This window comes from Zasmidium cellare (assembly GCF_010093935.1).
Source record: "Zasmidium cellare ATCC 36951 unplaced genomic scaffold M409scaffold_9, whole genome shotgun sequence".
In the NCBI taxonomy this organism is placed as follows: Eukaryota; Fungi; Ascomycota; class Dothideomycetes; order Mycosphaerellales; family Mycosphaerellaceae; genus Zasmidium; species Zasmidium cellare.
In genome coordinates, this window is record NW_022986953.1 from 86,386 (window position 1) to 112,186 (window position 25,801).

Here is a 25,801-nt window from a genome sequence, read left to right on the forward strand (position 1 = left end):
AAGGCTTGTCTTTCCCTCTTGCGGCGACACTTGATCCCTGTCACTCGCGTGCATTAGACTTTCCGCCACAAAGCTTGGCGTCGTCGAGCTCTTTGGAGATTTTGCAAGTCCATTTCTTGGTCGGTCGCAAAACATTTCCCGCTTTCGACATGGCTCCCCCGGCCAGCAAAAGGAGGAAGACGGACCATGTATCCTCAGGCGACGAGGACGATGAGGCGTCCTTCGCTTCTTTTGGCAGCGACGAGTCTGGAGATGAAGAGGCCCCGGATGAGGTGAACGGCTTGTCTGCTGAAGAGATGGATGAGGATGCGGGGGACGAAGAGGAAGATGAGGATGAGGATGAGGATGAGGACCCGGCGGTGAATCTGGAAAATGTTCAGTCCAGGGCAAGAGCTGACAAGAAGGACAAGACTGCATCGCAGTCAAACCCGAAGCCAGCCAGACGCGCAAAGGCATCACAACCGACCATAAGCACTCTCGCAAACGGATCATTCAAGAGCAATGTCTTCAAACTGCAGGTGGATGAGTTACTGGGTCAGATACGCCCACGACATGGGAAACGCGAGACAGACGCTGAGAGTGCTCTGCACACGATCAAAAAGTCTATCGAGCAGATAAAACCTCGAGGGCCGTTCACGTCGGTCGACGCTGAGCGCGATCTCATCAGAGAGAAGGTTGCGATACCGTTTCCCAATCCAAGGCCACCAAAGGACGCAAAGTACAAATTCGCCTACGAGAAGCCCGCCAACGTAAATGTCGTCGGTAGCTATGCTCTGAAGACCGCGAGCAGGTCGAAGGAGTTCTTAGAGATTGATATGGTTGTTACCATGCCCGCTTCTCTGTTTGAAGACAAAGACTATTTGAACCACCGATACTTCTACAAGAGAGCGTATTACCTGGCTTGCATCGCTGCAGGACTGAAAACGTCAATAGGCAAAGAGCAGTCTGTGCGATTCAAGCTGTTCCACGACAACCCTCTGAAGCCCATATTGGTGGCGAAGCCGATTGGACCCAGTCGCGACGAGTCCAACGATACACCGAAGTCGAAATGGCGTATCAATATCATTCCTTGCGTGACTGAGAAACAGTTTCTAGCAGAAAAGCTCAGGCCAGACAGAAACTGCGTAAGAAGTCAGCACCAGGACGAAGTGCAGTCACCAACCCCATTCTACAACTCTTCGTTGCGCTCGGAGATGCTCATGACACCCTACCTGAAGCTGCTTCACAGCGCATCGAGAGCATGTGAATCCTTCATCGATGCATGTCTTCTGGGAGCGACGTGGCTTCGACAGAGAGGATTTCAGTCGTCGATGGACTCTGGTGGTTTTGGCAGCTTTGAGTGGAACACACTGATGGCTCTTGGCTTACAAGGCGGCGGGCCCAATGGAAAGCCTCTATTGAGTGAGGGATACAGCAGCTACCAGCTTTTCAAGGCGACTTTGCAGCTACTCGCGATGAAGAACTTCACTAAGCAGCCGCTACTGCTCGGCGAAAGCCAGACAGGACCGAAAGCTACTGCTGACGGGATTCCCATGGCATGGGATGCAGTGCGAAGTCACAACCTTCTGTTCGAGGTGACTCCTTGGGCGTACAAGCTATTGAGACAGGAAGCGAGAAGCACCATCACCGCTCTTGGAGATCCACTACATGATGGCTTTGACGCGACCTTTATCCTTCGTGTGCTCGAGCCACTCTACCGATACGATTGTCTCGTGGAAATTCCAGCCAAAGCACTGTCTCTGGAACCTGAACCGCGAGAGCGTCTTATTCAGCTCCACAAACTGTTGAAGCAGGGCCTAGGTGACCGTGTCACGCAGATCAATCTCCTCACTCAGCCGCTCGACGACTGGGCTTTGGGCTCATCGCGACCATTGGCTGGCATCAAAGGCAATGTAACCATCGGTCTGGTGGTGAACGCTGACACAGCAAGACGCACGGTTGACCATGGGCCGTCCGCTGAGAACAAGGCAGAAACTGCTGAGTTCCGCAAGTTTTGGGGAGAAAAGGCCGAGCTTCGTCGATTCAAAGATGGAAGCATTCTTGAAAGCTTGGTCTGGGCAAACCCAGAGAGTGGTATGTCTGTTAATGAGCAGGTCATTCGCTACACACTCGGACACCACTTCGGACTCGTAGCCATGGACGACATCACCTTCAGTGGCGACTTCGCTAAGTTGGTGAGGGGTGGTAGTGATCGATCCAGCTTCGAACCATTGATGGCTCAATGCAAGAAGTTCGAGAACGACATTCGAGACCTGCATGATCTGCCACTTTCAATCAGGCATATCCTGCCAGCGGATCCACAACTTCGCTTCGCCTCTGTCAAAGCGCCCCATCACGGCAAACTTGCCCAGAAACCTGTGCCGGCAGATATAACGATACAATTTGAAGGCTCTTCTCGGTGGCCGGACGACCTGGTCGCCATACAACGTACAAAGATCGCCTTCCTTCTCAAGATCAACGACCTTCTCCAAGACGCTGTCGACAATGTCACTACACGGATCGGACTTGAGAATGAGGGGCAAGATGTCTTGAATCAGGCATATCTCGACGTGAGTTACGATTCAGACGCCACCTTCAGACTGCGCATATACCACGAGCGCGAGCAAGGCTTGTTCGAACGGAAGCTCAAGGACAAGACCGCAGACCCGAAGTCCCGTGAGATTGCAGCGACAGGCCTCGCCAAGCACAAGCGAGACTTCGTCAAGAACCCTGCTCACACACAAGCCATTGCCCGCTTGTGTACTCGACATGCGGCCCTAAGTGGCTCTATCAGGCTGACGAAGAAGTGGTTTGCCTCGCATCTTCTGTCCAACCATATCGCCGACGAAGTCGTAGAGCTGCTCGTCGTTCGTACTTTTACTCAACCATGGCCTTGGCAAACACCCTCGAGCGTGCAGACCGGCTTCTTGAGAACTCTTTCTTGGATCTCTCGATGGGACTGGCGCGCGGATCCCCTCATCGTTGATCTCTCTGCTAGTGGTGAGCTGAAGCAACCGCAGGCTGAAGCCATAGCAACCAACTTCGAAGCCTGGCGCAAGTTAGACCCTGCGATGAATCGTGTAGCCTTGTTCGCCGCATCGAACCTTGACTCAGATGGGACCACGTGGACAGATGGTGTTCCTGCAAAGGTTGTAGCTGGCCGTATGACTGCACTGGCCAAGGCTGCCTGTTCGGAGATATCAGACAAGCAATTGCGGTTGGAACCACGTGCTTTGTTCTCTTCGCCACTGGAAGATTTTGATATGGTCCTTCATCTCAATCCTGCCTTCGCCGGTGGCAAGAGCAGGAGGTCAATGGGTAACGGCGCGGCTTTCAAGAACCTGGAACTGGAGGCTCTAACTGACACTGATATGATCGGCCACGAGCCCGTGCAAGAGTTCTTGAAAGAACTGGAAGATTTGTATGGATCTGCGCTCTTGCTATTCTACGGCGGCACCGAGAGGCCTGTCATCACTGGACTGTGGAGCCCGCTCACCGCGCGACGAAGCTGGAAAGTCAATTTGTCATATTCCACGATACCCGTGAAAGGCAAAGACGAGGAAAGTGATGTTCTGGCAGACCTGAACAAAGATGCTGTCCTCGCAGAAATCGCTAGGCTGGGCGGAGATCTTGTTGAGAAGATTGAGGTGTACAAACATTGAGAAAAGGCCGTGACTGCTCGATGCAACATCATGCTTCAGAGCCTTTACGTTCCACCATGGAAGAAGTCTTTGCGGAACCTAAGATGTCAATGCGCACTGCGTTGTTGACTGACGTGTGTGAATAGCTGCTAGCGCCAAATAGCCACAATCACATGCACGTTCGACGGCTCCACGTCATGTTGCCGGAATATGTACAAACACGCTCAAACATTTTTGCCATTGCAAATGACTACTACTCGGTAGCTAGAGTAGTTCAGTGGTGGGCGTTAATACTAACGTTGTTGCAGGAAGAAAGAGCGACAAGAAATACTGAAGCCTGCTGCTTGCCCCGCCATCTTCGATTGCATCGATTCATGCAGGAACCCGCATCCTTGTGAGACGTCACCTACTCTGCAACCTGCCTGCCACCTCCATTATTAACACGCAATACCAACACTGAATTCCCTCTCCAAACGAACACTTTGACCATCAAGAAGACTTCACAACCATCATGGAAACAATCAAAGGCATCTTCCCCGGTTCCGCCCCCAACAACGTCGCCGCCTGGGCGCTCAAACCCAAACAACGCCCTCTCACCGTCGGAGCCGCACCCTACACCAAACCGCCCGCCGGACACGTCGTCATCAAAGTCTACGATGTAGCCGTCAACCCCATCGACTGGATCTTGCAGGACGACGATCTCTTCAAGGCGGAGTACCCGACCGTCTTTGGATCGGATGTGGCGGGCGAGATTCAGGCCGCGGCGGAGGATGTGGAGGACTTTCAGATTGGGACGAGGGTTATTGCGTGAGTGATTGAGGATTGAAAGCCGAGAGAAGGCGATTTTGGATGCTATGGAAGAAGTTGTTATGGCTAACGTTGATAAAACAAGTCACGCCTCTCGCGCTCAAAAGGTCGATTTGCCCAGCGGTGCTACGGGAGCTTTCCAGAAGTATGTCGTCGTGCAGAAAACTGCTGTGGCCGAGCTGCCGTACAAGATCCCAAGCTCAGTGGGCGTTGTCTTGCCGTTGGGCATATCGACTGCGGCTGCTGGATTGTACCAGAAAGACTTCCTTGGACTCCCATTTCCCAGCGCAGAAGAGAAGCCAAAACCACTAGACCGAACGATCTTGATCTGGGGTGGAAGCTCCAGCGTTGGGTCCTGTGCGATTCAGCTGGCCGTGGCATCTGGCGCTGAGGTAGTGACGACGGCGAGCGCGAAGAATGCAGATTACTGCAAGAGCCTTGGAGCTGCGGAAGTCTTCGATTACCACTCCAAGTCCGTTGAAGATGATGTTGTGAAGTGGCTGGATGGCAAGACGGTTCTGGGTGCTTATCATGCTGTTGGCGCTGATGGTGCAGTGCAAAGCGCTGCTCGCATTGTGGACCGCAGCAAAGGTAAAGCGATCGTTGTTTCTGTGCGAGGCATTCCAGATGATGGCATCCCCAAAGCCGTGAGGACGAAATCTAGTAAGTTTCGATACTCAGAAACCTCGTAGTCTCTCAGAGCTAACGACATGGCCAGTCTCGTCATCCTCCATCTTCACCAACGAAGTTGGCCCCAAGATCTGGCGGGAATACCTGCCAAAAGCATTGAAGGCAGGCACAATCAAACCCAAGCCCGATCCGAAGATTGTTGGCGAAGAACTGCGATCCGTCCAGCTTGGCCTCGATACTCAGAAGAAAGGCGTGAGCGCGCAAAAAGTGGTGGTATCGTACATTTCGTGAAGGGTCCATTAAAAGTATGAAGAAGGTCGTCGCGTGAGCGTCATCAAATGCAAAAAGTCTTGCGTCGAAAAATCGTATCCTCCAAAAGTCATAACCGAAAACTCATCAGGCAATTTCCTCTCCTCAGGGTGTGTATTCGTTCTACACATCTTTATTCGAACTCTTCTCATCACTGAGCTCGCCGGATTCCAGTCTCCGATCGATCTCGGCAGCCCTCTTCTTCAGGCCGAAGAAGTTGGACACGTCCCTCTCTTCCTTGAGCCCTTCGATCTTCCATCTGTTGAAGGAGTAGTTGACGGGACTCTCGCCACCCTTGAAGATGCAGAGGTCGTAGATGAGACCTCCCAGAAGTGCACCAGTGATAGTCGCACAGCAGGGACCCCATATCCACCAGTTCTGATGCGAGGTGAAGGATGATGTAGGGTAGCCAACTGCGATGGATGCTAATCGAGGACCGAGGTCTCGTACTGGATTGAAACAGCCTCCTGTGCTGAACCCCAACGCCATTGTAACGGTCGTTGTGAGGAGTCCGATGATGAAGGCGTGCATACCAGCACCTGGCGGGGAGTTGTGGGAGTCTCCGAGGGCCATGATCGAGCAGCCGATGACGGCGGTTCCGAGCATCTCGGTGAAGAAGGCTGTAGAGTTGCTAACCCAGTCTTTGGGCTGTGTATACAACGCTGCACCGGTGGAGTTGGGGATCAAGCCTCCATCGAGATGGATGATATTGTCGCGGTAGATGGCGAAGGCGAGCAGCGTGCCTGTGAACGCACCAAGGAGCTGAGCGATGATATAGATCGGTACTCTCCTAGCAGGGAACCCACGAAAGACAGAGAGCATGATCGTCAAAGCCGGATTGAGGAAGGCACCAGATCCACCACCAGCGATGTAAATGGCCAGCATGACAGCGAATCCCCAGCACCAGTACATCGATTGCATGGAGCCCGTTTGGTAGTTGGATGTGATGACTGACAGGTTGCCGCAGGAGCCGACGAACATGAAGATGGTGGTTCCGAGCCATTCGGCGAGTGGTCGCTGGAGATGGAGTCTGATCTTGGCCCAGTAGTTGAAGGGTCGATCGTCGGGGTCGAGTGGCTCAACGAAGTCTTCCTCAGCGATGGATCCAAGACGTTGGCCGCCAGAACGATAGGCATCGATGCGGCGATGTTGTACCGATGAGTCTGCGTTCGACGAATCACCTCCCCCTCCTACTTCCGTACTCGCTTCTGAGTCAACTGTGGGAGCGGTCAATAACGACTCTTGCCATGAAACAGACTGTGACTTACCCCTGTCATCACCACCATGCTGGGGTGGATGCGTTGCCTCTTCCTCTTCCGTATTCTGCCTCGTTGCCTGCCTGTTCGCTTCCGGCACCTGCGGCGCAGGCTCAGTCCCCATGGGCTCCGACGCCTCCGTCAACCTAGGCTCTCCCTCCTTGGGCTTCCTCTTGCCCCATCTTATATGATGCGGAAACGTCCCCGCCAGACTGAAGCTGGAACCGGGCTTCTCATTCCCCATCCAAGGATTGGCTGCGCGGTATCCTTCCTGGTAGTACGTGTTGTGAGGATCATATCCCTGCGACCGAATGCGCTCCTCAGCTTGGATGGGGGAAGGGCCGGCCAGACTGTAGCCATCGCCCACACTTGTAGCCGTACCGGCGGTCCTCGCGGTCGCGCTCCTGCCACCCGCGGCAGGGCGGTTCGATTTCGATTGCGGTGGTTGTCCGCCTGACATCACCACCCTGTCTCACTTTTGTTCTGCTTCTTGCGTGTGCGGGAAATGTAAGGGGAGAGGGAGATGGGGGAGGTCGACGCGAGGAATGTGTGAATGCTTGCACACCTACGCTTTGGGGGAAGAGAGACCGCACGTCAGGACGGACGGCTTTTAAAATCGAGAATGTCGTACTCCCACTGGCGGCGAGCCCGAGCGCAATGCATGCGTTGATGATGATGCCTGATAGCGCCCTATGTAGGTGGATCCGAGATAGTGTTTGCATAACCCTGGAGATACATGGCCACTTGGGACGTGCGAGTTTTGTTGATGTGGCTAGTTAGCATGACCTTGTTGATGTAGTATGGCGTCTATCTGCAAGGCCTCGCTGCTTCGTTGGTACATCAGGATGTCTGAAACTGCTCGTGCTGCTTCGGCGACTGTTTCTTCCGTCAGACTTTGCAACATCCACCTGAATCGTGGCCATTCATTGCAAACTCGGCAATTGTGTGAGAGCATCCGAGTGATGGATCAGTCGGTGGGACATGGCATGTGTTCGGTGGTGATAGCGGGCCGAAAGACTGTGGCAAAGCCGCGAAGAGATGCCAATCATTCTTCGTTTGCAGTGTTTGGTTTGATAGACTAGGCTGGGGTGAGTTGTAAGCGTGGCTTCAACACTGGTTGAGAGATCGATCGACAGCCGTGTAAAAATGTGAAGCCTGTGACGTGAGGTTGACAACATCCCTGTCCATCCACCATTCTACAGGACTTGTGAGCCAAAACTCTTGGTGACATTCAATTCTCCAGTCGGATATTCGCCCGCCCAAGTAGATCTTTCTCCAATGAATGGTCAATGTGTGGCAACGTGTGGCGTTGCTGAAACCTCAAACCCGTCGACGAAAGGAGTGTCAAAACGTGTTATGCCGGGCCCTGTTCGAAGTGAAGAGAGCACGCCATCTTTGTCTGATGGAGCATCGGGCCGAGAAAGGGTAGATAGATACGATGCAGACCAAGTTATCCTATTTCTCTGATGTTAAAACGCGTTTTCAGGCTGTCTGTCTGATTGAAGGTTCCCCCATGACTCGACGCCGATACGAGTGAGGATTGCATTCCTGACCCGCTTATGACTTTGATGCCTTGCATCCCCAATTCTTCCGGCTCGTTGGATCTAACAGGGCGAGGCGAGGCGAGGAGTCTGAAGTCTCAATGGGGAGAGAAAGTCCTGTAGACATCCAGGACGGCAAAGTCGAAGACGAGAAGTCGACCAAGCCCAGGTCTTGAGGAATGCTGGCCCAAATTTCCAACAGGCTCAGCAAGTTTCACGCGGCCAATTTCGAAGACGAGGCCATCAAGCCAGGCCACTGGGACCGGATCTCCGTCGAGTGAGAAGGCCCGAACCACTCATTTGGAAATCAACTTGTTACATGGGGATCACGAGGTGTCGGATGGAAGAACGAGATGCCGGATGCCGAGATGCGCAAAGACATGTGGAATGCTGGCCCATTCTCCGCCATCTATTAGTCAAGATGGTGCGTACTTCATCATGAGACTGAGGTCGAAAGGGTCGCGGCGGAATTCATAACACGGTAAACCAATCGAGCTCTCAAGCATTCGCGCGTCTCCTTCGAAACAGTCCTAAGATTCCCTTCCTCTTCGCCGGTTGTTGCACGTTCCCAACCATGTCTCGTATTGGCCAGCCGTTCATCTCAGCCTCTCTGTTCAGTCTCGACATGGCGTCGAAGTCATATGGTTCAGCCCACTTGTGCATTGGAATCTCGCCAAGCTTGGTGGCATCTGACTCGATTGAGTAGTACGTTGGTGTCGGCTTCCGCCTGCGTGGCTCCATGGCTGGCAGAGGGGCGGAATTGGGTATTGGCGGAAGAGGTTCATAATCTGGTAAAGGAGCGGCAAGACGTGGCGTAGACTGAGTAGCGCGCAGCTTCTCCTCTCGACGCACCTTCGGAATGTCCATGGCGGAATGTTTTCTTTGCGGTCTTCTATCACCTTCAGGAAGCGTTTGTGAACGGTGATTAGGAGGTCGCAAAGGAAGCTCAGGCGCTTGCAAGGCCAACGAAGTGGTTGATTGTACTTTGGGAGATGCCGAGCTCGAAGACTGCCCTGACTTCCTTCTTCGTTCGCCAGGTCGGACCATAGCTACTTGCGAAGGCCTGCTAGAGTCGGCGATTACCACCCTCGCGAGCATAGGGCCTTTCACTTTGTGGTGTTTGGGGCTCGAGATCTTCCTCCTGCTCGCTGCAGACAAATTTGACCTTGCCCTCGCCCGATCCTCCTGTCGATGGTTGTCAGGATAGACTCGAGCCGGAACACGCACCCGGGTTATTCGGCGATACAATTGGCGAAGTGTTCGACAGGTATCAATTCTCGATCTCTCGGACAAGCTCGTCAAGGACTGATAGTCGAGCTTGGTATCTTGCTTGTCCCGCGTCAGGAAGGTGTTGATGATCGTGACAAGGCCGGTGTTGAGCTTCAACAGAATCTCAGCGAGAGCAGTCTGGGCTACGCCTGCAATGCATACGTCGTTAGCTTGGTCCACGAAGGGTTCTTGCAGAACCCACCATCTCCATGAGCAAATTGATCTGCTGCAACCTGTATGCTCCTCTGGTACTCTCTGCCAATGTCCTCTGGCCCTTGTCTCAAACTCCTTGCTAGTCTTAGCTCTTCGTCATCCACTGACGCGTTCTTCTTGCTCCTCCGCTTCCTGCTCTTACGCGATTCATGGAACTTCTTGAACACATCCAACCCACTTGTGAACGATGCTATGATCGAGATCACACAGCTGGACACGTTGGTCTGGGCCATTCTCGCAGCTTTAGCAAGCCGGAAAACGCGGTTCGAGGAGACCTGAAAGTCAGCACTGGGAATTCATGTTTGCACCATCACAAGGACATGTTCGAAACGAGGAGCGTCACACAGGCCATGCTCGCGACCGTGGATGTGCTGTCCTGTCAGGCGAAGCGAGGCAAACAGAGATAGGGAACGAGCCCGACTCTGCATGCCTCATGTATTGACCGGGCGTAGACGCATACTCGGTCGCCTCGATCCAACTCTAACAACATCAGAGAGGATTGCCGAGCGCTTCTCAGCCCAGTAGACAGGCAGACGCTGCAGGTCCAACAAATGGCATGAACTGCGACGTCGCTGCGGCTGCAGGGCCAACACTCGAGGATGTATCGATTGGAGGAGAGATGCAGCTGTCGTGAACCTGGCGGCGGCCGGATCGTCCAGAATCCTCCGAACGGGGAAAGCTCGAGCTGCATGGTTGTCCTTGCTCAGAAGACCCACCTTTCACGTGCTGCTCGAGACTTCACTTTCACCGTTCCATTCGGCACCCTTTATCTATACAGTTTCTATATCTTTGATTCTATTCTCGTCAACGAGACGTCTCAATAAGTAAACCAGCAGCGCATCGCCCTCTGTGACTGATCGTTATCATGCATCGCTTGATTTGCTAAAGTCAGGATGTGCAGGCCCTTTCTTTTCCATGATGGCTGCTCCCTCGTTCCTCCTAGTCTCGATCACTTCCATTCCTAGTATTTCTTCATAGAATGGCACGGAGCGGGCCCAGTCTGAGGTGAAGAGCATGGACCGACGCAGATGTGGCATACCGTCAATCACGTCTCCTACGCACTTCACGAGCCATCGCCCCAATCCACGTTGCTGGAAATCCTTGTGGACCCAAACGTCTGTCAGGTAAACAAAGGTCGTGAAGTCGGTCACGCAGCGCGCTAATCCAACGAGATCATGCGGTCCAGCCGAGGTACTGTCTGAGGTGCTCGTCTTTTCGGTGGCCGTCGAATCAGCTTTTCCAACATGATATATGCCGAACGTCAGAGAGTTGTCGAGCATTTCTCGCGCAGCCTGGACAGGAATCGGCTGAGCCCAGTATATTTCCTTGGAAGCGAACATCCCGGCCAGAGAAGCGATTGGTATAAGATCAGGGTTCGTGGAGATGAAGAATTCGCCTCTCTCCCACCTCTTCTTCGAGAGTATCGATTTTGCGGACTCCATTTTGCTTCTGTGGCACCGAGGCTGAAGATTGGGTTGGCGATCAGAAGTGGAAGGATGGAAGATTCGATTGTGGCTGACTTGAATATGCAGTTCACTCGTTTCAGCTTAAAGGCATTGCAGCAATTGCCTAGGGAGTTCTGGAAAGAAGCAGATCGTGCAAAGCATCGCAGTCGAGATCAACTTGAATTTTCGAGTCACAACCATGGCACAGCCTGGTCTTGACTGTGGATACCCACGACAAAGGACATTAGCCTTGGATCGCGGCTACTGCGGACGTAGCGGGCCGATGCAATTAACGAGTCGATGAATCATTACGCCCTGCGAAAGACACATCCGCCCGCGCCATTCTACTCAGAGCTGATATTTATCCCCGTTGCGCGTGAACTGTTTAAGCAATCCAAAGGATGATTGAGAGCTTCGTCGCTTTCAGATATCGAGGGATAGCGATTCCACCCAGTCTACTTTGAGCGGAACGACAAGCAGCAATGGGTTGCACATGAAGCTCATCTTGCTTTCAAGACTTCTTGTATACCGACCCAAGATCAGAACATGATATGGGTTACGCCGAGTAGGAATGCGTCTAGACTAAACCTCATCACCAGTCTCAGCCTCACGAGAATATTATCTTAAGAATAACTCCGACATCAAAATGTCTATAAGACTGCAATCAAGGCTAGGGTGAGCGGCTTCTTCCATTGACAGTCTGCCTCGTGATCAAGGGGATCCACCAAGGTTCTGATAGATGTACCGCCGCGCATCGCACAGTTCAAGATCTCCAGTACGAAGGTCCATCCGTAGCTTGAGGTCAGTCGACGACGGATTCTTGGGGTTTCAGGGGCAACATCAGAATATGTCATCTTCCACGAGAGCCCAGCAGCGCGCCGCAATATGTTCGTCAAATGGCTTGTGTTTTGGTCGTGAGTTCACATGCCCCTTTTGCAGTGTGTTGACTTTCAGATGCCCGGACAGACACATGCGATGAACGCTCGGCTTAGGTACAATGTGAACCTTTAAAGGTCCTCTGCGACTGACGTCTCTCCTCTTCTCGACTACTACTCTCTAATTGAGACTTACAGACCCGCCTACACAGTACACTCCCCTTGAGCTTAAAACAAAGCAATCGAACACTATCAATACCACCGCCACCAACGACGACACTATGATCAGCAACCAGCTTCTCTTCACTGGCCTCGCCACCCTCTTCCTTCTCTTCACCACAGCAGCTTCCTGGTCCATCACCTTCTACGAGACCATGGACGACTGCATGTGCACCAAGGGCCCCTGCCGCAAGACCTACCTTTCCTATCAAGGTTCTGGAGACCCCTCGGAGTGCATCACGACTGGCGTTGGAACTGACAATGCCAACTGTGCCTACACCACCGACGGCGGCGTCACCTTCGGAGCATGCGACCACTACATGCACATGGGAGCGTTCGCCATTGGGGCTGATACGCAGTGTGAATGGGGCCACTACTGTACCGGAGCCGGAAGCGCTACCCAGTACGGCGAGGGCAATTGCTTCGACGCTTCGGACTACGAGGCTGAAAAGCTGTTCTTCAAGTGTGGCAGCACCCAATTGTGAGGTGGAGACAAGTCTCACATTTACATCAAGCTCCACATCTGGCCTATCCGACACACTGCACCCCACCTTCACTTCCTACGACTTTCTGGCAGAGTCGTAACTTCTTGCAAATACTTTCACAAGCCGGCAACATCTGACGCGGTCTTCGGATTGCACCTGCCCCTTTCAATCGTCCCTTCATCAACACTGATCTCACCAAACCACCATTACATCTCTTTCAACATCAACACCCAACCGACAACAACCCGAGGACTACCGACCAGTTTCACCAGCCAAGATGCAGTTCAACTCTCTCATCACAGCTCTCACTATCCTGGCTCTCACGACCAACTACGCCTTACTCTGGACGCTCATCATCTACCCAGAAACTCAAGACTGCACGGGCGACAGCCACGTCAAGTACACCTCAGACAACACCTCACCACAATGCTTCGTCGCCGGTAAACCAGGAGAAGATGTGACTTGCGAAGTTAAGAGCGATGACGGCAAAACCTGGGCTAGCTGCCGTGATGATGCGCTGGCCGCAGATCCGGACAAGCTCTCCTTCACTATCGCGAAGGGCAACTATTGTACTTGGGCGGCTGTGGGCGAGTATTGCGCTGGTGACTCTTCGAAGTCGCAGGGAGAGTGCCTGAAAGGCAGTGAATATGGCCACGGCAACAACATGCGTTTTCAGTGTGCGAATGAGTGAGCATGGCTTCAGGAGAGACGAGTACCAAGCGATGAGCGAGACCATCACATGCATTTCAAATGTACATTAGCAAGTCACTACCTAAACTGAAAACCAGCGGCCGCTGGACGGCCATCTGTTCCTCACACTTTCTAAACATTCCATCTCACAACGTCACAATTTAGCTCCAACACTAGCGTCAAGTGAAGTGAATCCGCACCATCCAGCATCCTCTGCGTACATCTCATCCCACGCCAACAACATCACCAATCGTGAGGTCATCGACGACATCATCACCACCACCAACGCCTTTCCCCTTCCACAACATCAACGACAAGCTCAAGCAAACCAGCCGCCTCCCTCATGCTCAAAGACTTCCCGCCCTCCCCATCTTGAAAACCTCCCAACCATGACAGCGCCCTTCCACCGCCTCCTCGCCTTCTACTCCAACCGCAACCCCCACGACTCGCAAACGATCCGCCTGCAAGACTCCATCCGCGGCAACCTCGCTTTAGGCCTCGATTTTCCTGTCGCGCTCGGTGTAGCCGTTGGTCGACACCTGTGGCTCAAGAATACGGGCCTCTTCTCGCTCAACATCCACGTCCCGAGCGTGTCGTGGAAGGAGACGCCGCTGCATGGCGTGCCTGTGGATGAGAAGAAGGAGTATACGAGGAGTGAGATTGTAAGTCTGGCGCGGCGGGAGAAGGGATTGTTTGGAGCGGCGGATGCGGTGGGGTTGTGGAGTCTCGCGGCGGATGTGAAGACGGGCTTGTTGAGGGGGGAGGATGTGGTGGGGTTTCAGGAGGGGAAGTTGTTTGAGAGAGTTGAGAAGAGGAGGAAGGATAGAAGTCAGGTGTTGCCGTTGTGGAGAGGAGGACCGATCAGTGTTGCGGGACATTCGTGGGTAGTGGGGAGGATGTTCGGTGTGGAGGTCTACCGCAGCGATTGGAAGGAGGATTGATCGATGAGGGTATGGATACACGTTGGAAGCGGTGAGCGGGAGAAAGGTTCAGACTAAAACTGGACAAACGCCCTGAAACACACTCCAGGGTTCGATATACTTTGGATCCTGAACTGCGTATAATACTGGATTTGCCTTCGAGCGGCAGTGCCATTGCTGTCCATGACCTCGAGCTGATACACATCGACAGCTCATGCCTGGAAACATCCTACTCCCGAACGACAGATGTCCGAACGACACATGCGCAGATGCCGACAGGTCATTATCCAAACGCTTGTATCCAACCTGCTGCATCAATACACTCTGCTTGCCCATCTAGTCTTTGCTGGAGTCCGGACTGCTGGATGAAGGGCCTCGATTCATTGCGATCCCACTCTGCTGACTCCCACTTGCACGGCGACTGGGGGTGGCGCTCGAAGTCGTGGTGCTACGGAGCAACTTGGATGCTTGCCGTTCTCGCCATTCCCGATAGTTGCTGACGGGCCCGAGCTGGTTGTAGTATCCACTTATCACAGCAATATCAGAACCCGATCCCAACAAGGTCGAGACCGGACGACTTACCTCGCGAGACGCGCTCTGAGCGTCCTCCACCATGCGATCGACATGACGATCATGGCGGCGACTAAGAGTATGACTGCAGCCATTGCCCACCAAGGTCCTTCGAGAACCGATTTGCTGTGGCTATGCTCGGCCGGCTCTGTGGGTGTGGAGGTTGTCATTGGAGTGCCGTCATATTCGACCACGCCTGACACGGCTGCGAAGGGCGGCGTAGTGTAGTTCAGGGGCTGGAGAAATTTTGCCGGCATCTCTGCCGTATCCCAATTGGAAAGGCTCTCGTTTTCGTTGCACCCAGAGTTGAAGCAGGTTGGGCTTGATCCAAGAGAGCTGGACGCGAAAGCACCGCCAACAGACGGTCGCACAGTGGGTCGCAGCCCATCTTCTGGGTATCGCTTACCTTTCGTTGGCATTGCGATGGACGACTTCGCAGCTGCTCCGCTTCAGATGGCAGCCCTTCGCAGCTTACTCCGCCCAACATCCAGGACTGGAAACGACAAGACAGAATTACTTCGATCGCTGCAGGTGGTCGTCTCAGGCGTGGAGACCTGCCGTTCGTTCGAGACCAAGGTCGCATCGCAGCAGAGAGACATGTTCATACCGATTCAAACCCGTGGACTGCCGACATAGCTGGGGAGCTGAACCAGCACAAGCCCCTGCAGCAGGGCGATGTTTTCGAATGAAGAAGAGTGGATTAGCTTTCTGCTCATCGTTAAATGGCCCACATCGGAGTCCATCGGCAACGGCATACCGTTCGAGGAAAACGTATGAGGCGAAGAACCGGCCTCCAGAGCCTTGCTCAGGAACGAACCCAAGGACGAACAACCCAACAAGCTCTATCCCACCCAGCAACCACTCTCCCAAACACCAACACCCCTCAAAAGCCGAAAACACATTACCAACCGCCTGGATCCCCCTCAAGAGCTTCCAAATCTCCAACGCTTATTCCCCAGCCCGTCTAAACCTTCGAGCAATCAAATAATCAAGAGCGCTAGTCGACGACATCTCAAACCCAAATCCGATGACATAGTGGGAGAGGCACGCGCGAGCTATGTATGCACCCACTAACGTCAGAGGATCAGTCGCCACCATCGTGGAATGCAATGTCCCATCTGGGCAGGTCGATACCGGGTTCGTAGACTAATTTTCTAGTGGACCAGATTGTTTTCGAGCCAGGACATGTGTTCGTTTGTCGTTTGGGGTTGAGGGGAAGTTGGATGTGTGGGTAGGAAAGACTTGGTCATTGGTCCTTTCTCCTCTCATGTGCGCTCTTGTGGTGGTCTGGCCGCAGGATCCGCCCCGCTGCTGGTGCTGTTGGTCCTACGAGCGCCGTATTCCACGTCCTAAGTAATGATGAAGTAGTGTTGTCCGTTCGATCATGTCGTGGCTATGCAATCATGGTGTCGTCGGGACTGTGACAAGACTTTATGTGTCCAGTTCCGTATACATCTCATCCTTCAGGATGGTCAAACATGACAATGCTCGTCAATTGGGACATTTCAGCAGTAGGATTGTGAGGAAGAGGGGAATGGCAAAAAGATGTCAATAAACGCTCTTTGCGTTTCAAAATCTCGTTTTCTTTCTTTCCAAACTATATCTCCCCAACGAAACTCCTTGTTTTTCCCTTCTCACTCAAAACAGCAGAATCGGGTATACAAAAAGTCTTCCTCATCAACCCCTCGGAACGAACGCCAACGCCGTCCGGGTCATGACAAAAAAGGACTACTCGATACATTCTCCCGTTCCCCGTAAAACTGAAACGCCGCACAAGTTCAGAAAGGAAGACTACTCCCCACAACGCCATGCGGTCGTAACAATCATTGCTTCATTGCTTCATTCCAGATTCCGACTCGGCCGTGAGCAGCGTAGTGTGCTCGAAACGGACGTGAGAGTGGAGTTAAAGTTTCGCTCAGTAATACAGTGAAGGTCCAAAAAGGCCTCGAGGAAGTTTCAAGATGGTGTGGTACTTTTTCCTTGCTGGGGGTATCAAAATCCCACAAGGTGGTGTATTCGACGCACTTGTCGAAGCGAATGCTTGGGCCTGGCGTTGATAAAGATCCAGGCAGGTATGTCCAAAAGTCAAGTCGACCCAGTGATTGGTCAGCTTTTGATATGCAACCGTTCATACTCGAACATGAGGCCTTCGCGGAAGGAAGATATGGTTTGCATTCCACACCTTCATCATGACAGCTCCTGAGCGGCATCGTCGTAGTTGAACATGTCGGCTCCCCAATCCCCGTCGCCATTGCTGCCAGGGGTGATCTGGCCGCTGTTGCCGAAATCGTGGGAGTTCAAGTCGAATCCTAGATCGCCAAAGTTGTTCGTGTCGTCGCCCATATCGCCCATCATCAACGAATCAAACGAGACGTCCATGCCCGCTGGAGCAGAGACGGCAGACTGCGGCTCGATCTTGCTGAAAGACTGGCTAGAGTACATGTCGGCAGGTGTTAGAGTCTGGTCCAAGCCACCGAAGTAGGACGTCTTCTCGCCGCTGGCGGATTTGGGCTTGCCATTTGGGTTGTAGCTGTATGATCTGACGGACGGCGTCGGTATCCCGGGTGACAGCTGTGACGGGTGTGTCGCGTTGCTGCCCATCAATTGCTGCGTCGCAAGTGGCAGCTTCGTCGTCAGTGGGAAGATTTGGGCCTCGACGTTGGCGTCGTAACCTGAGACGGGAGGCACACCGGCACTGGCGCGATACTGCGGCATGTGCTCATGGCCAGATGCGGAGCGCGGAGTAGGCACTTGCAACGGCGATTGACCAACTGGGTGAGGGGTAGGTGGGTGACTTGAGGAGTTGCTGCGTGGGTGTGATGCCACTGGGGAAGGCACGCCAGGCGATATGGCAGGAGCGGGTACTGACATGCGTCGGGTGTCCAAGTGCATCGGCGTGTTGGGCTTCATGTTCGCGTTAGTTGTCTGGTGTTGGTACGCGAGCAGCTCTTGTGGAGTGGCGATCGATGCCGCGCGGTGGTGTGCGTTGTTGTTCGGTCGCATGCCCTGCATGGGGTTTTGCATGGGGTAAGGCGACTGTGGCATGCCTTGGATACCGTTCGAGAACGCTTGCGGTCGCATCATGCCAGACTGCATGCTAGTTGGGTCCATCACGGGGTTGAAGAACTGATTCTGTTGGAATTGGGCGTTTTGGTTCGCAGCGTAGATGGCGTTGTGAAGATACTCCCTCACGCCGGCCTGACCCTGCAGGTAGGTGCTGAGTCTGCCATTGAGGAAGTTGGGGTTGAGAGCTGATATTCGTCGGTATTGCATAGGTAGGTCGTCGTCTTCCTCTTCGTACATCTCTTCGTTCATGACATCTTCCTCTCGTACGCGGAGCGACCGACCGGTTCGTTTCTTGTGGATCTCGGAGGCTCGTCGTGCGGATTCGACGCGTGCCTCGAGGCTGCGGTCGCTTCGTCGCGATGCGGCAATGTATGCTCGCTCCTGGTTTTCTTCGTGCGTACGCTCTGTGCGCATGGGCTTGGCTGGGGGGTTCCTGAGTGGAGGCATTTGGGATTGCAATGAAGAGCCTGTGGAAGTAGCTTCCGTGGCTCAATACTGCAATAATGTTGTCAGAGTCGGGTGCCACGTCCACAAAGACGAGTGCTGGGACGATGAATAGCAGATTGTGTATTGTTTCGTTATGAAAAAGCGCGCGATAGTTGAGAAAGTGGCTGCGTTGCCATGTCGATGCGTGTCTTCGACGAGTGGCAGTGCAGCTACAGGCTCTTCAACGATGCATTGCGACCACGGCTGCGACAGAAATCTGTAAACGTACCAGATGGTGGTTGCGCGGTAGTAGGGGCTGACCAGCTGCACGTCGAAACGCGGCTTCGGTGAGCGGGGCGGGCGAATAGCTCCGGGCGGGTGGCGAGAGGTGAGTGGTGTGACTCTGCGGGAGTGGGCGGATGGAGGGGGGCAGCTTGGGGGTCGTCTATTAAAGAATCGTTTGTAGAAGAGGCGTATGGAAGAATGCAAGGTGAGAGCACTGGGAGGGAGGAGGCGGCGGGCGAGGACAGGCGTTGGAGATAAAGGGAGCTGCTGGTGGTGCTGTGCGGTGCGGTCGGCGGAGTCAAAGCCTACGCTCACGCAGAGCCATCGTGCCAGGATGCCAGCGATCGCAGGCGGCGCTGCAGTAGCTACGGGGCTAGCAGACTGCCTCCCATGCGCTGCCCGCCAGCTGCTCGCTCTGTGCCATGCCCGTCGATGCAGGCGCAAACGAATCGACGCTTGCCCGCTGTGGAGCAGCTCTGGACGAGAAGCCGCCGTCGGGCGCGTCCATGATTGGGCTGGCGGAGGGAGTGGCACGAGATTGACTCCCAGATCTTGACCCGCCCACGCTACTAGCGACCCAAATTTGCGTGTTTGTGAGATCCTCCTCGATGGCCCTACGCTGCTTTGGGCAGGAGCGAACCCCCGGCGATCAGAGATGCATGGACTGCTTGCCGCCCATGACGAAAGATGGACGAGGCCGAGCAATGGATGCACGAGCACGCATCACGCAGTTCGAGCGGTGCCTCTGCCTGCCCCTCTCCATCTGACGTGGGGACGGCCATGCAATGCACAGTGAGATTTCGGCGCGTCGACTGCCGTGCGGCGATAGCTCCGAGATGTGAACCTACCGTTCGTCTCTGCCATTCCATCCATGCTGCGGTTGTCGAGACCGGCCGTGTCTGCGAATGGCACGCTGCACCGGTGGCGTGCTGTTACGCAGATGCTTTCTCCCTCTCTTCCCTTGACATGGCGATTTCGCGAGGATGCCCATCGAAGGTTTATTGATGAGCTCCTGCGGCCAAATGACCTCAGCGGCTCAGTCGGCCACGAGCAGACCCAGAGGCGTGAGAAAAGTCCCGATGCTGGCGACAAGCGGCTCCACCGTCGTTCAGACTTTCGGTGCCAGGCGATGGGAACAAGGAGGGCGCTTGCGACGCACTGCGATGGCCCTGACGACGGCGGTGGTGTCGGCGAGCGAGAGACCAGTGGCTAGTCCCTGCCGTTGCAAATGCCACGGCGCCCTGTCCCGATCGCGAAGGATTCAAACTCGTCGCTCGCGTTTTCCCGCTTGCGGCTCAGTGAAACTTCGCTTATCGCATTTCGATCGATCTCCGCCGTTGCGGCGAGCGGAGACGCGGCTTGGCTGCCACGGAGACGTGTCTCGGAGCTTCCTCCTCTTCTGCTGCTGCTACGAACGATTTGGACCTTGGTGGTAGGTTCCTTGCGCTATGCTAGAGAACCCTTGGGCTAACGACTCCCCACGAAGCCCCAATGGCAGCAGTATCGCCCGAAGCAGACTCCAACTGCCTCCCAGGCTGAGGTACTGCTGCTGCTGCTGCTAGATACCTCCTCACACTGCAGCAGAAGAGGAGTCGGATCCACGTGGCTCGATAGACTGGCGAGCATTTCACGAGCCACCTTGGGGAAACGGCAGCCGGGTGGCATTTCGAACCTTCGGTACCACCACCGCTTCCTTACTTCTCCCTTGTCATACAGTCCGCTCCATCGTAGACTCAGGACGCCTTGGCCGCTGCTCAACCTTCAATCTCGCCAATAGAATGAGCACACATGGTTCTGATTTCAGCATGTCCCTCAGGCTGCAAACGTGATTGTCCGCCAATCCTATATCTTCCTCTATCTGGTATATGCACGCCACTTTCCCTTCACCACAACGACGAGGTACGGGATATTCCTTCGGATGGCTGCCGGAATAGGATTATAGATCTACCCCATCCACTGAACCCGCCAATTCACTGCATCACACCAGACCGCCATGCTTTTCGGGCTTTTCTCCTACTCGATTATCGGAACCTGGAACCAAAGACGACTGCCCTTCGCGAAATGACCTCTAACCAGGCTCGAGCACGCCTTTGCCTCGTCGACAACATCTGGGTCTTGTGCCGCATATGCGAGATAGCATCCACACAAGCTCGAGTGCGTATGTTACAGCAATGCCACTATGGCTTAGCGAACCCCGTTCAGGAAGATTGCATCTGCCTCAAACCTGGGGTCTCACGGTGCTCACCCCGAGGGGTTGGGTATCACAACAGTAGGGACGTTCACTTTGCTGGAAGCGACGGCAATGACGATAGGTTGTCCTCATGTTTCGGCGTTACTTCCGTCAACCTCATCATACCTCGCTGATCAGGCTAATACAAACCAGTAGCTCAGCCATTAGCTGGAAAATTCCCCGGCGAATCTGAGATCTCTGCATGGGGACTGTGGAAAGCGCTGCTCGGCTTTTCTCTCCACGTAGAAATGACCAAGACGGCATCTATCAAACTTCAATACATGAGATGTACTACATGTACCCCTGGAAACGAAGAAAACGCCACGCCAGGAACCGTTCTCGCGAACCTTCTCTTGGGAGATCAAACAAGCTCGTGCTCCTTACATTGGCTTTCTGAATCTCAAACAGTTCGAGAAGCACCGAAGGACAGGACCCCAGCAGGCTCGGAAGAATCCCCAACGCCACCAACCGGAGAGCTGCAGTAGCCTCGCTGCACCAAGGCCAATACTTGTAATCAATACCCCAACCCAATTGATCCTCCCAATCGTGCTCGACTCGTCTTCCCCAACAACGAAACTCCGCGTCGCAAAAGCTCAAGATACACATGTGCGGATGAATTGCATCTCAACCAATTGATTACAATGCAGACTTCAGTTCATCCAAGAGCTGATATGACCAACAAGTCAGCGAAGGAATGAACGGCATTCAAACTTCAATACTTTGTCGGATCATACCCAACGGGTCCCCGAACACTGGCAGGCGCCGCCGCTGACATGCATCTTGCCTTCGCAGATCACTCACCTGGATTAGATGTCGAACACCTCATCTCACGCGGAGAGATCTCCTACGGCGTCGGCACCGAGAGAGACACATCATCCCAGGAACAGGCACGAGCTCGCACAACGGCGCTCGCGAATAGGGCTGATCCTATGGTCGACCCTTCATCAGCATGTGAAAGTGTTTGAGAAGTCCCAGCCACGAACCAGAGAATTCCCCGGTCCAGCCACCGTACCCATGTATCTATCTATCTATCTATACTATGCATGCATGAAGATTCCCGCGATGCAGCCAAGCGATTGCACCTCCTCGCCCGCTCGAAAAGGGAAGTTCCAGCTTGTGATTGTTGTCGAGAGATAAGCTGTGCTGATGAGGAATCGAGAGAAATCTTACCGCTCAGGACTCAGGAGGAGAACGTGTTATTTCTCGGTTGTCGTTTCAGAGGAGGCGAGTGGTTGTGATGGCTTTCGCGGAGAGAGGAGTTAAAAGCGGAAGATAGAAGGCTCCCACGACATGTGAGACAGTCTATGCTATCGAGAGCATTGCTGGCTGCATTGAGATGGAGAAGAGTTTGAGATATCATCTTGAATTGTCTACCCAGAGAGCCATATTCGGCGATGAGTAAGGTAGATATCCACGTCCCCAACCCACGTTCGAGTCATGATTACATCCCCAAATCCCCGCCCGAATGCCATCGACAGTGCCATAGAAGCATCCTCAAGCCTCATCGTCGCTGTCCGCCTCGATGAGCCCCGTGCCCTCCTCCTCCTTGACCTTCTTCTTCGCGCTGCCCATCTCCTCGTCATCCTCATCTCCATTCTCAGCAGCAGCGGCGATAGCAGCCATCTCGGCCTTGGACTTGCGGCCGCGCTTCTTGGGCGTGGCGTCCGTACCATCAGCCTCCTTCTTGGGCGTCTTCTTCTTGGGCGTCTTCTTCTTGGGCGTAGCAGCAGCATCCCCGTCACCGCCAGCAGCAGTCGCGCCGCCATTCTCATTGGCAGACTCCAGCTTACGACGCAGCTTGTTCCAGAGGACGTTGGCGGACGACTTGGCCAAGCCGCACTCCTGGGCGAGTCGGTCGTAGTCGATCTGGAAACTCAAATTAGTCTGTTGCAAGGATGTCGTAAGGGGTTGTGTGCTTTGGTCGAACCTTGGGCATGCCGCCGTCGACGCAGAGCCAGGCGCGAGAGAGCATCTTGATCTCGGACTCGGAGAAGATGAGCGACATGGTGGCGGTCGGTGTGGGTGTGGGTGTTGGTCTTGTTCTTGTTCTTGTTGTTGTTGGAAGTAGGGATGTTGGATGGTGGATGTGTGAGTGTGGAAGTCTTGTTGAGAGTGCGGTGGTTGGTGTTGAACGGTTGGTGAGTGTCTTGGGAAAATGAAATGTTTCGATGAGGCAACAGCCCTTTTTAAGTTTGGCAAACGGTGAATTTCACATGTGAATTGTGATGTTTCAGCGAAACTTTACCGTTTCCCCTTCACTCGTCTGCAGGAATGGACGAGAATTCAAGTGATCTTTCCGAATTCCATGTCAGTCTTGAATTCAAATCAAGTATTCTGCATGTGCAAGGTGCACATACAATTCCCATGTCGCTTCTGCTTTTGATGTTTGCGGGAAACGCGCAGGTGTCTCAGTGCACTGCGCAATCGAGCCCCCTTTCCATTCTCCAGCCTCCATCCTCCATCGCAGCGCCACGACTCCGTACCCGAGATGTTCCTATCCCACCGTCTTCATCTGAGAGCCACGCGATGCACCTGCACCACGGCCTAAAAATATTTCTCACGTCAATATCATCAGAATCCTCGACCACCTCGTCCCCGACCCCTTCCCCTACCTCTGCCACCACCACCACGGGGGCCGCCACGTCCACCTCTCATGCCACCAGCGCCACCAGCAGTCTTGTCCTGCTCCTTGCGTGCCTTGTTCTTTGGCTTGGGCGCATCGTCGATAAGGAGCGTGTCGAGCGGCAACGAGTCTGGGAGGATGTAGTACCGAATCTCGCTACCACGAATGCTGACATGGTCGAGCGAGATCTGAGAGCCATTCTTGGGAGTCATCTTGGCGTTGCGGAGGTTGGTGTTCATCTGTGGGGAGACGGAGGCAATGGTGCCGTTGACGATGGTGCCTGGAAGCGTTCGCTCATGTCAGTATAAGTGCAGCCTGGGGAGGCTGGCGTTTGGATCGACTTACCGGTCTTGAGCTCGATCGTGACCGTCTCGTTGGTGCATTTCATCAAGAACCTACCACATGCCCGTCAGCCAGGCCTGTTCTCCGATTGCAGCCTTCAAGAGGTGTCTTTCAGCAATGCGCTTCCGCTTGCTTCGCGGCTCAGGATGGGCTTACCTGACAAGCTTCATGTCAGCGGTGAGCGCGTCCTTTGCGCGTGCTTCTGAGTGTCTGAAGTATTTTGATAGCCCGCTGTCCAAGTCCCCTGCTCGCCTTTTGACCTTTGCGCGGCTCTTCTCACTCTCCCTCTCGCTCTCTGGATTCGAATTCGGTGAAGTCGCTCGACAGTCTCGGTGGTTGTGAGGTTTTTGGGGGTGGATGTAAGTCGGAAAGTGTTCAAGTTCGGATGTGCGCGGTGACTGATTGCGCGGCGCAAAAGTTGTGTTTGCAGATGCTTGAGATGAAGTTGGGTCGCGAAGTCAAAGTTTCATGATGCCAAGAGTTGGTCACGTGAGCAACTCCGACAGCGACGACGACTTCCAAGTTGTGTTTGAATGTCGCAAATAGCAAGCAAAGGTGAAATGTGCAGAGAAAATTCATGTGACAGCAAGGTCAGAAATAACATTCAGATTGAGGTGGTCTCGTGACATCCAGCCTTCCAAGCATCTGTACTATGACCTCTCATCAACCTTCTCCCACTCACTATCTGTGCTAATCTCGCTCGCACTCTGGTTGCCATCATCAGCTTTCCCTTGCCTCTTTCTCACATCTCCAGGAGCTGCTTTGGACGCTGAGCTCCCACTGACCCTCATAGCATCCAAAATCTCCTCCCTCACCCTCTCATCCTCCTTGCTCGGCTCCCAACTGCCACTACTGATCGTACTCGCTTTCAAAGCATCCGTCTCGACCTCTGTATCCTCGCCTTCATCATCCGCAGCTCCCTCGTCCTCTGCCCTGCTACCGGCGCCGGCCTTCGCATTCTTCTTCCTTATCCGCTCTGCCTCCACCTCTTTCGCTTGAGCAGCTGCAATCTCTGCGGCGAACCAGTTGATGCTGTACCAGAGACCGCCGCAGAGAACACTGAGAATGGCGAAGTGAATGCTGTAGGTTGCGAAGAGGAGGCCCGCGAGAAGGACTTGGAGAGCGCCGAACGTCACGTTGGTTGCGACCAGGAGAGTTGGTGTAGGACCGGCGGTGAAGACAGACTCCCAGAGTTGAGAGAGGAAGTCCGCCATGCTGAAGCGATTGTTTCTGATCCCCTTAGCCGGTACAAGGTGGCTTTCTAATGTGGGAGCCGCCGGAATTCCAGCTTTCGCTCGTGCTTTGGACTGCTGCACTACCCAGGTGTACTCTTGCCTTGGTTGGTATTCTCGCACCCACAACGATGTATGAGACTGCTCCCGACTGCTTCAACAACTTGAGACAGCTACGCGCCGAGGTCTTCAGGAGCTCCGATAAGGTGGCCGGCGTTTTTGCAGCTCTTTCTCTTTAAAGCTTCTGGCGGCTGGACACTTGGACGTTTGGCAGAGGACACCTGGCGATGGGGCAAGTTCTGAGGCAGCGAGAGTTGGAGAGGACAGATAGCTATGCTTTGTTAGTTGTTGGGAGCAAGTGTTTGCGAGCAAATAACGTGAAAGGCCCGCGTCATTCCGCAGCTCACGCGCCGTCGCGGTCGTTGGCGGTAGTCACGCGAGGCATGTCACGCAGTAGCACTATTCGATAGTTTTGAGGAGGAGAGGTAAGAGAATGGCACAAGAATGTCCTTATCCAGGTCACCGACTCTATACTCCGTGAACCCTGAAGCTGTTACTGTTGCCCTGCACAAGTCGAACGTTGATGAGAAGTGTGCATGGACCCACTTTTCTTAGCTGTTAGACGACATGCGACGTGAATGTTCGTCCTCTCCATCGTCCTTCACCACTCAACATACATGTATCCGAAAACTTCACTCTTAGTGTGTCAGGCTTCACGACAAGCAAAGCCGTCAGATTGAGGAGGAAT

The 25,801-nt window shown here is 53.9% G+C and overlaps 13 protein-coding genes across 13 annotated transcripts; 5 read left to right on the forward strand and 8 right to left on the reverse strand.

Annotated features, from left to right (window-relative positions):
• Nucleotides 1–149: 149 nt before the first annotated feature.
• Nucleotides 150–3,641, forward strand: M409DRAFT_19946 (uncharacterized protein; the record flags this gene model as incomplete). Its single annotated transcript, XM_033805160.1, has 1 exon — nt 150–3,641. The coding sequence occupies one exon, from the start codon at nt 150–152 to the stop codon at nt 3,639–3,641; it is 3,492 nt and encodes a 1,163-aa protein (XP_033670422.1).
• A 490-nt stretch (nt 3,642–4,131) lies between these two features.
• Nucleotides 4,132–5,348, forward strand: M409DRAFT_64648 (uncharacterized protein; the record flags this gene model as incomplete). The annotated part of the gene is made up of 3 exons (XM_033816167.1): nt 4,132–4,427; nt 4,513–5,090; nt 5,146–5,348. 3 exons carry the CDS (start codon nt 4,132–4,134, stop codon nt 5,346–5,348), a joined length of 1,077 nt encoding a protein of 358 aa, XP_033670423.1.
• A 141-nt stretch (nt 5,349–5,489) lies between these two features.
• On the reverse strand, nt 5,490–7,082 carry M409DRAFT_19948 (uncharacterized protein; the record flags this gene model as incomplete). Its single annotated transcript, XM_033805161.1, has 2 exons — nt 5,490–6,583; nt 6,635–7,082. The coding sequence occupies 2 exons, from the start codon at nt 7,080–7,082 to the stop codon at nt 5,490–5,492; spliced, it is 1,542 nt and encodes a 513-aa protein (XP_033670424.1).
• A 1,579-nt stretch (nt 7,083–8,661) lies between these two features.
• Nucleotides 8,662–9,878, reverse strand: M409DRAFT_64650 (uncharacterized protein; the record flags this gene model as incomplete). The annotated part of the gene is made up of 2 exons (XM_033816168.1): nt 8,662–9,581; nt 9,635–9,878. The coding sequence occupies 2 exons, from the start codon at nt 9,876–9,878 to the stop codon at nt 8,662–8,664; spliced, it is 1,164 nt and encodes a 387-aa protein (XP_033670425.1).
• Nucleotides 9,879–10,508: 630 nt separating this feature from the next.
• M409DRAFT_52075 (uncharacterized protein) lies at nt 10,509–11,087 on the reverse strand (the record flags this gene model as incomplete). Its single annotated transcript, XM_033811980.1, has 1 exon — nt 10,509–11,087. The coding sequence occupies one exon, from the start codon at nt 11,085–11,087 to the stop codon at nt 10,509–10,511; it is 579 nt and encodes a 192-aa protein (XP_033670426.1).
• Nucleotides 11,088–12,246: 1,159 nt separating this feature from the next.
• M409DRAFT_19950 (uncharacterized protein) lies at nt 12,247–12,669 on the forward strand (the record flags this gene model as incomplete). Its single annotated transcript, XM_033805162.1, has 1 exon — nt 12,247–12,669. The coding sequence occupies one exon, from the start codon at nt 12,247–12,249 to the stop codon at nt 12,667–12,669; it is 423 nt and encodes a 140-aa protein (XP_033670427.1).
• Nucleotides 12,670–12,946: 277 nt separating this feature from the next.
• On the forward strand, nt 12,947–13,360 carry M409DRAFT_19951 (uncharacterized protein; the record flags this gene model as incomplete). The annotated part of the gene is made up of 1 exon (XM_033805163.1): nt 12,947–13,360. One exon carries the CDS (start codon nt 12,947–12,949, stop codon nt 13,358–13,360), a length of 414 nt encoding a protein of 137 aa, XP_033670428.1.
• Nucleotides 13,361–13,748: 388 nt separating this feature from the next.
• M409DRAFT_19952 (uncharacterized protein) lies at nt 13,749–14,300 on the forward strand (the record flags this gene model as incomplete). The annotated part of the gene is made up of 1 exon (XM_033805164.1): nt 13,749–14,300. One exon carries the CDS (start codon nt 13,749–13,751, stop codon nt 14,298–14,300), a length of 552 nt encoding a protein of 183 aa, XP_033670429.1.
• Nucleotides 14,301–14,615: 315 nt separating this feature from the next.
• On the reverse strand, nt 14,616–15,448 carry M409DRAFT_52077 (uncharacterized protein; the record flags this gene model as incomplete). The annotated part of the gene is made up of 3 exons (XM_033811981.1): nt 14,616–14,805; nt 14,862–15,288; nt 15,325–15,448. The coding sequence occupies 3 exons, from the start codon at nt 15,446–15,448 to the stop codon at nt 14,616–14,618; spliced, it is 741 nt and encodes a 246-aa protein (XP_033670430.1).
• Nucleotides 15,449–17,036: 1,588 nt separating this feature from the next.
• M409DRAFT_52078 (uncharacterized protein) lies at nt 17,037–18,362 on the reverse strand (the record flags this gene model as incomplete). Its single annotated transcript, XM_033811982.1, has 1 exon — nt 17,037–18,362. The coding sequence occupies one exon, from the start codon at nt 18,360–18,362 to the stop codon at nt 17,037–17,039; it is 1,326 nt and encodes a 441-aa protein (XP_033670431.1).
• A 3,988-nt stretch (nt 18,363–22,350) lies between these two features.
• M409DRAFT_19955 (uncharacterized protein) lies at nt 22,351–22,861 on the reverse strand (the record flags this gene model as incomplete). The annotated part of the gene is made up of 2 exons (XM_033805165.1): nt 22,351–22,722; nt 22,784–22,861. 2 exons carry the CDS (start codon nt 22,859–22,861, stop codon nt 22,351–22,353), a joined length of 450 nt encoding a protein of 149 aa, XP_033670432.1.
• Nucleotides 22,862–23,427: 566 nt separating this feature from the next.
• On the reverse strand, nt 23,428–23,876 carry M409DRAFT_36099 (uncharacterized protein; the record flags this gene model as incomplete). The annotated part of the gene is made up of 2 exons (XM_033810501.1): nt 23,428–23,759; nt 23,825–23,876. Coding segments are annotated over 2 exons (384 nt in total), but the record flags the coding sequence as incomplete, so codon positions are not given.
• Nucleotides 23,877–24,471: 595 nt separating this feature from the next.
• On the reverse strand, nt 24,472–25,035 carry M409DRAFT_64652 (uncharacterized protein; the record flags this gene model as incomplete). The annotated part of the gene is made up of 1 exon (XM_033816169.1): nt 24,472–25,035. The coding sequence occupies one exon, from the start codon at nt 25,033–25,035 to the stop codon at nt 24,472–24,474; it is 564 nt and encodes a 187-aa protein (XP_033670434.1).
• Nucleotides 25,036–25,801: the final 766 nt, after the last annotated feature.